Source organism: Drosophila biarmipes, chromosome 2R, assembly GCF_025231255.1.
Source record: "Drosophila biarmipes strain raj3 chromosome 2R, RU_DBia_V1.1, whole genome shotgun sequence".
In the NCBI taxonomy this organism is placed as follows: Eukaryota; Metazoa; Arthropoda; class Insecta; order Diptera; family Drosophilidae; genus Drosophila; species Drosophila biarmipes.
Genome location: NC_066615.1, coordinates 8960874 through 8969373, shown reverse-complemented (window position 1 = coordinate 8969373; position 8500 = coordinate 8960874). Strand labels below are relative to the sequence as shown.

General features: G+C 47.5%; 1 protein-coding gene across 1 annotated transcript; it reads left to right on the top strand.

Annotated features, from left to right (window-relative positions):
* The first annotated feature begins 307 nt into the window (after nucleotides 1-307).
* Nucleotides 308-4574, top strand: LOC108026890 (long-chain fatty acid transport protein 4). The gene is made up of 4 exons (XM_017098096.3): nucleotides 308-404; nucleotides 1855-2116; nucleotides 2178-3654; nucleotides 4137-4574. Coding segments are annotated over exons 1-4 (2049 nt in total). The 5' UTR covers nucleotides 308-403; the 3' UTR covers nucleotides 4446-4574.
* The last annotated feature ends 3926 nt before the right edge of the window (nucleotides 4575-8500 follow it).

Sequence of the window (8500 nt, the reverse complement as noted above, 5' to 3'; positions counted from 1 at the left end):
TAAATTAGGCGTGTAGGTTTGTTGTGTATTACTTTGTTTTTATTCAATTTTTACATCTTTATGTCTAAAATATAATAAATTTCCTATTTTTTAGACCTCTGCTCTGTAAACTCAAGAGCTTTCAAGATCTCCGGTCATCGTTTCCGCACAGCGCTTCGGATGCTGTTCGTATTCCCAAGAGCGCCCCATCTCTCTGTTAAAATATATTCTTGCCCATTATATGTGACTACTCTCCCCACTCGCCAACTCGTTTGGCTCTGGGTATAAAAGCCGTCGCCGATCGCGGCGCCGTTCAGTTACTTCAGCGAATCGCGCCGGGTGTACATATCATTCTCGCATATACATATCTACCTATTCTTGTTTTCCGTGCTCTAATCAACCGCTTGTGATCGTGCGAACAAAAAGTATGTCACTTGGGGCCGCTGCACTGGGGGACATTGAAAAGTGAATTACATTGATCATGGCGTGGGGGCTGAAAACTATCTAGTAAATGGAAAAGAGTCGTGTAAACCGCTAGTGAGTTCCATGGCCAGCCGACCGAAGCCAGTGCCAAGAACTGCGTGTGCGCAGAGGCGATTATAAAACTCTGTGCCCGGCATACGGAATAAGTCAAGGTCCCCAGCATAGCCGCCAGAACATAACTCAAACATAGGCTGGCAATCCAATCCCAGCCCAGCCAACTCGACTTATAGAGATAGCGCCCACTCCCAAGTTGGCACAATCGCCCGTAGCAATGAACTTTGAAGCCGGCGCGTCACTTGATAGCTTTCCTAACCCTTGGAGCTACGATTTCATGTTGAGCAAGTGTGCCCCAAATACCCTGTTGGTTAATCGAAACCGCATTATGGCCAAGTGTTCCCACCACCTTTCCATTGTTTGGCGCCTTTCGCGATAAGGCGCCACAACAAAGAACCCCAGAAGCTGTGATATCAGCTGTTCTGTTCTTCGCAACAGGGCAGGTTCAACGGCTGGCGCAGTGTTTATGGGCTGATATGGACTCTGGGGGCCCTACTTAGCCGGTCGATGAATCTTGGCAATCGGCGAGATTAAGCTCAAGTGCTCGCCTAGTGATCCGAAAAGTTTCCACGCTCAATGGGTTGAGTGCTCAAATATTTCGGTGGCTTCCATCAAAGGGCCTAATAAACATGTTAAAAATAATGAGCAAATAATTACTTTTCACTCAAAAATATAATGATCAAAAAGTGTAGGAACTACTAAGCCCACACACAAAGTACTTTTCCCTCCCAGTAATACTTTAGCTAGTTTTCAATTAAGAGATGACGGAATATACTACCCAGGCTTGAATAATTTAAAATATATTATTAACCCATTATTTTTCCAAAGCGAAAGCAGGCAGTATTGTAATGTATCAAAATACCATATTGATAGCAATCCATTGCAACAACTGGTTTTCGATTCCAGTTATGAAAACAATATACTCCCGCCCAATTGTCACCGCTCTACTTGGGTGTGAATAATTGTTTTTAGTGCACAACTGGGATTTTCGCAGCCGTTTCAACTTGAGACCCCAGGCACTTGTCACTCCCCCACGGCCTCCTTAAGCCACACGTATTGCTCATGGCGGCCGATAAGAACTTGCGACCCACAAACCATATAGTAAATCGGTATCAGAAAACGCTTATGCCGCTTATCACCCAGTTGCTCGCCGTCGGTTGCCCTAGGCACATGTGGGGAAGTGCTGAAATTGGATAGGCATTGGAAGGGTTGCACCACCGAACTGCTGAATTAGACCTTGCTGTAGCTGTCATAAAAATCACAGCCATCCGTTTGAGCTACCGACTAAACTACATAACTAATTCGACCATGTTTGCCTTTGCTGTCTGCCCTTCGAAGTGAGCGAGAAGGAGGAGCGCGGAGATCTGGAGGATCAGGAGGAGCAGGCTGGCGGCAAGAAGATGGAGATCCTGCTGGAGCTGAACCTCAAGCAGAGGCTGGCCACCCGGCTGGGAACGCTGCTGCTGGCCACGGTGATCTTCGCCAGCTTTTGTTGGGACAACGCGCTGGCCAGCTTGACCCTGGGCGCAGTGGTGGCCCTCCTGCTGCGGAATCCCACCTTCGTCTTTGGCCTGGTGATGACCTGCTCAAGGGACTTGAAGTGGGTATATGTGGGTTATTCGCCTTCCGGATAATCTTACTAACTGCGCTTCCCTTTTCAGGGCCTTGCAGCGCTTCCTGGCGCTGAATGTCTTCCTGCTGAGGAGGGATCGCTCGGGATACACTGTGGCCCGGTGTTTCCAGCTGCGCGCCAGATCGCAGCCCAAGAAAGCCTGCTTTGTAATGGACGATCGGCGTCTAAGCTTCGCCGAGGCCTTGGAATTCAGCCAAAAGATTGCAGGCTACTTCAAGGATCGCGGTCTCGAGAAGGGCGACTGTGTGGCCCTGCTGATGGAAACCCGCCTGGAGTATCCCTGCATTTGGCTGGGTCTCTCCCAGCTTGGAGTGATCACTGCCCTCATTAACTCCAATCTAAGAGGAGAGTCTATGCTGCACTCTATCAAAGTGGCCAATGCCAAGGCCCTAATTGTGGGCAGCGAACTGCTGGATGTCTTGAAATCACTCAGGGATGAGAAGCCGCTTCAGGATTTGCCCATCTATCAATACACGGATGAAGACCTAAGGAAGGTTCCGGGACACGACCTCCTGCCGGGAGCTGTGGATCTGGGAAGTGCTCTGAGTAACCAGAAGAAACTGGAGTTACCACCTAAAGCTTCCCCAGAGGAAGCACGCTCGAAGTTGCTCTATGTATACACCTCGGGAACTACGGGTCTGCCAAAAGCTGCTGTGATCACCAACCTACGGTTCCTGTTCATGTCCGCCGGATCCTTCTACATGCTCAGGATGTCCAGCGAAGATGTGGTCTACAATCCCCTACCCCTGTACCACACCGCTGGCGGCATTGTGGGAGTGGGCAATGCCATACTCAATGGATCCACGGTGGTGCTGCGCAAGAAGTTCTCGGCGAGAAACTTCTGGTTGGATTGCGAGAGCCACAACTGCACGGTGGCCCAATATATTGGGGAATTGTGCCGATACCTCCTGGCCACGCCCTACACCCCCGACCAGCAAAAGCACAACCTGCGCCTGATGTACGGAAACGGATTGAGGCCGCAGATCTGGTCGCAGTTCGTCCGCCGTTTTGGCATTCCGCACATAGGAGAGATCTACGGCGCCACCGAGGGAAACTCCAATCTGATCAACATCAGCAACCGAGTGGGGGCCATCGGATTCGTTCCTGTCTACGGATCGCGGCTCTATCCCGTACAAGTCCTGCGGTGCGATGAGCTCACGGGTGAGCTGATCAAGGACTCGCAGGGCCACTGCATTCGGTGTCAACCTGGACAGGCGGGTCTCCTGGTGGGCAAGGTCGATGCCCGGCGAGCGGTGAGTGCCTTCCATGGATACGCGGACAAGGGGGCCTCGGAGCAGAAGCTCCTGCGAAATGTCTTCACCAACGGAGACGTCTTCTTCAATTCGGGTGACATGGTGGTGCGCGACATTCTAGGGTACTTTTACTTCAAGGACCGCACAGGCGACACCTTCCGTTGGCGCGGCGAAAATGTAGCCACCCAGGAGGTGGAGGCCATCATCACGAATTGCATTGGTCTCGAGGATTGCGTGGTCTATGGAGTGCAGGTGAGTGGCCTGTTATATAACCTATTGGAAAAGAAGTTCTATTTTTAATAGATTTTCTATTTAGTATCTATAACATAAGCTAAAATCTCAGCAAAGAACTAAAACATCAATTTGTCATCGTCTTATAATTTGTTTTCTGATTATCAATATCTTTCCCTTTCAATTTACAAATTTGCGGCAATCTACCGACAGCAATCATAAATGAAATAATATTTGAAGTTCATATATTTGCTTACAATGCCTACTTGAGCAAGATGTCGAATTTAAGAGCTATAAAGAAATCTAGTTTTGATTACTATTAAATAACGTTTACCCATGGAATATCTCAAGAATACTTATCTAGACCTTCAGTAAAGCTCTTGCCCCAAGTGCGCCCAAGGGAACTACCCATGTAGCACTTAGTCACCTTTTATAGTTAAAATAGATAACATACCACTCGAAACAAGCCTTGGTTTTCACTATCGCCGTGCTTATCTTTGCAGATCCCCTATGTGGAGGGCAAGGCGGGAATGGCGGCGATTGTGGATCCCGAACGCAAGGTGGACATGGACTATCTGTCCATAGTGCTGAGGGGCAGTCTGCCGCCCTACGCCCGCCCCCTGTTCATCCGCCTGCTGGACGAGATTCCGCGCACCGCCACCTTCAAGATGAAGAAACGGGAGTTGGCCCAAGAGGGTTACGACATCCAGAAGCTTGCTGATCCCATATACTACCTAAACCGGGACGGGATCTACCGACCCCTCAGCCAGGAGCAGTACGAGTCCTTGCGTTCGGGAAAGGCGGGCCTCTGAGGATATCTGTGTGCTGCCCGAAATATCATTCCGGCCACTCTCTCTGTGTGTATATAGCTAAACGTTTGTCTGTCCCAATGTATTTTTAACGCTTAAACAACGACTGATACCGCAATACCGAAATACCAATGATGAAGTTGTTTCGCTGCTATCCCAAAAAGCCGGGCGCGTTCCTTGGCCATAAAATGGCAGCTTAACCGATAATGGGGGCCAATACGTTTTACGGCCAGAAGATGCGATGCTGCACCGCCACAAGATATATCGAAAGTGTTAAATCCCCAAGATTAAGTTCTCGCTCATTGGCAGCTGCTGCAGTTGCAGTCGCTGTTGCCGTTGCTGTTGCTGTTGCTGGAGGAGAGCCGCTACTTTCGCAGTTGCTGCTGCTGCCGTTACTGTTGCAACATTAACGCCATTTCCGCTCGCTAGCGGCAGCTGCGACTCCGTTGGCCGTCCCGTCGCCTAAGATAAACGATGTGCAAAATCCATACAAAACAATGGCAAGAACAACAGGCATGGTCTTGCCACCGCAACATCGCTGCAGCGCAGCATCGCAACAGCGTCGACGGCCACCAATATCGATGTCGATGGCGAAAAAGTTGTGGCAGGCAATCATAAAAAACGAAGAAATGGCAAACAAAGCTGAGCGCCATTCTTAAAGGACCAGAAAATGGCGATGGTGTAGCTCTGCTCCTGGGAAGCCAAAGGTCCTTCGATGGCTAGAAGCTTTAGCAGGTGAAGCACTTTTCGATTCCTTAAGATCTTAATTATTGTGCTAGATATTACATGTTCGATCTCACATCATAATTGCATTTAACAGTATTTTTGTGAGTGACATTAACCTCTCCCAGAGTTTAGGATAGATGGAGACTATTGCAGATATCCGAGTTAGGATCCTGCAAGATCTAAGTTATATTGAGGGCTGCAAACCCACAAAGTTTGTATTCCGTAGATTTTGAGTAAGATAAAAAAACATTTAAAATTGAATTCAGGTTTCGGTGGAAATATGACCTGACTGAAATACGGCGTGTCTTTCTTGATTTATATAATATAGTTATGGGTTCATGCATGTATTATTTTCAGCAAACTAATTTGTTTACTGAATAAAAAACATCGTTTATTGTTGTAATTTCGAACACCTTTCTAAGGTTTGGTTGCACGATCCTAATTTATTTTCCAGCAAGCGATCGTATAAATAACAATTTCCCTGGTTCGTTATATGAAAATTTTTTCATATCCGAAATTTTGATCGGGCTTCGAATATTTTGCAAAATAAAATTCAGTTTTCAGGGATTCTGGAACGCGGAATACACATTGTAAGGGGCGATTCCCAAAAACGCACATAAAGTTGCAGCTGCCGCACTCCCGCGGCCCTGCCACGCCCCCTGCTCGCCGCCCGCCCGCCTGTTCGCGGCGCCATCGTCGATGTCATAAACAAAATGGCAGTTGTGGGTGCAGAAGTGCATGAATACGCTCGCATAGCTAATAACAATAAAAGCAACAACAAAAACAGCCATTGCAGCTGACACCAACAGGCGATATTAGTGTTGTTGCTGCTGCCGCTGCTGCTGCTGGTGTTGCAGGTTGCTGCTGTTGTTGTAATTGTAACTTCGCGTGCGCCTGGCCTGCGTAAGTGGGAAAATTAAAAATTTCTCAATAATTTTTCGAAATGTTCGACAAGAACGTCGGGCGCTGCTGCCATTGTTTCCTGTTCGTCCTGCTCCTTTTTGGGCTCATTTAGAAAGCTTTTGGGTGGACAGGAAGGCGGTGCGAGGCGGGAGGTGGGTGGTGTTGTGTGGGTGGGTCGGGGGCAGTGGGTGGCGAAGGCCCAAGCTCGGCGACGGCGCCACAGCTGCCATTGGAATTCCAAAGCTATTAAAACGCTGCCAGTGGAGCTACGACCAAACGGGCACCAGTGTTTCCATTCCGTTCCTTTCCGCTGCCGCTGCCGCTGTTGCTCTGGCTCTTGTTGCTGCTGCTGCCCTTCGCCCCGTTTTACCCTTTGCGGAAATGGGGTATTCCAAATTGATTGCTCGACCTAATCTTGGATTTGGCTAGGCTTTCCGATGGGCCTTCTTCGGGCGGCGGACATAGTAAATGCCGTGCTGGTTGGTTTCGATTGCCTACTTATAGGCGGGCGATAGAGCCCAAACTAACTTTGAAGGTTTTCTCAATTTTGTTTCGTTTTTATAATTATGGTTAAGAAATTACATAAATAATATAAATATTCTATGATTTACTCTTTGATTTTTGTCTATTTCTTAGGTAACCAAAAGGCTTTTGAATGATGTCCTGAAGATATATTTCGAGGGTCTCGGTAATATTTTTGCTTCAATTTCAATTCTGCCCATAAAAATACCACCTTTATTCCATTTTGCAAAGTAACTTAAAAAAAAGGTTCAATTCTTAGAACCTTGTTGTACCTTTTAAAACATCATCCAACACAGATAAAATATATTAAAGTTCAAAATATTCTTAAATTGAGAAAATTCGATCTTCAAAACCGTTCATTACGGGTTCAGTGTTCTCTGTATCAGAACAAAATGGTAAAGTGACAAAAGTTTATACTGCCAACTTGATTTAAGCACTTATAAAATATTTTCAGATTAAACAAATTTTTGTAGTTTTAAGAACATTTTCAACTCAGATAAGAAAATCAAAATTTTCTTTGTGGGGCACCTAAAATAATCTTAAATCGCAAAGGTTTGGATTCCATTTATTTTATTTATTATAATTATATATTATTATATCTATATATATTATATTATTTCAAAGACTGGTTCACCCATAGAGTAGCTGGACATTCGCCATGACCCTGCCTCCTTTTCGTCCTGACTCTGCCACTTGGTGTGGTTGCTGTTGCTGTCGCCGCTGCTGCTGCTGGCTGAATTGGTTCGGATCGCTCCGCTTTGCTTGTATGCATTTGGGCTTAAAGGTTTTGCTTGCTTTTGTTTTTATGTTTCATACTGGCACTGCCTCCCACTTCCGCCCACCCTCGCCCGCCTTCCCCGCACCTTTGGTCCTTGGCGAGCTTTGTCAGTTCGTGCTAATTACATTGCACCTGTGCATGACGTTTGATGTTGGCCTGTCGAGCTTCGACTGTCGCTTGTGTTTGTTGTTCGCCGTTGGTCGGAATGGGGGGGCGTGAGTGTGTGCCTGTGTGTGAGCTTAGTTTGTTTGGTTTTGGCCTTTTTGGGGCGCCGACTGAGCTGCAGCAGCATGGGCAGTGGCAGTGGCAGTGGCAGTGGCAGCAGCAGAAGCATCAGAAGGCAGCAAAAATTAATTAAAAGCCAACGTGCGGCGGCAATGCAATTAAATTCGATTTGGTCGGGCATTCGACGGCTGGAGACTCAAACGGGTAGCTCGAGCTCAGCTGGACGGCTGTTGTTGACATCATTTAATACAACAATGCGGCAAAATTATATTTCACATACCCACAGATACATAGGTGCATCCGTATGTATGTGCAGCAGCAACGGCAGGAGCGTCAAAAGTTCACACACAATACCGTTTGTTTTGCCCTGGCTTTTGCCTATTTTTATGGGGAATTCCCCCCGGTTTCAGCTGTTGGCTGATCTGCCTATTTGGTTTATGTACCTCTCCCAGCCTTCCGCCTGCTTTTTCTCGCAGTGCATGTGTGTGAGCCGCGCTGATTCGTGGCACCTTTTGGATTTGACAGTTTTGTAATTAACTGCAGTCGACTGGCTCAGTGTGCTGCATACTTTCGGGCGCCTCAATCGGCATTGGCATTTCGTAACGCAATTACTTTGGCCGGCATTTCAAAACTTTTCCTATTCATTTCAACCCGGTATTGGAAGTTGGATGTTTGTATTTTCGGGAAGCGGAAAGTTGGCCTCGAATCAAGTTGATAGGGAGTACGTGACAGCTTGCGGCAGTGGCAGTCCAGGGAGCAAAAGACCACAGGACACACGTGTGTGAGCCGCTCTCTCCGGGTTTTAGCCATTCCCGCTGCCATTTCACTTTGAAGCCGCACAGCTGGCCCGGGCCGTTGTTGTTTTTTATGGGGCCACCGCCTTTATGCGCCCGCATATTAAACA

Excerpts from the sequence above, each read along its gene's own strand:
- LOC108026890 (XM_017098096.3), top strand. Across the intron at positions 2,117-2,177 it reads ACCTGCTCAAGGGACTTGAA|GGCCTTGCAGCGCTTCCTGG; the intron begins GTGGGTATATGT and ends TTCCCTTTTCAG. Across the intron at positions 3,655-4,136 it reads GCGTGGTCTATGGAGTGCAG|ATCCCCTATGTGGAGGGCAA; the intron begins GTGAGTGGCCTG and ends TTATCTTTGCAG.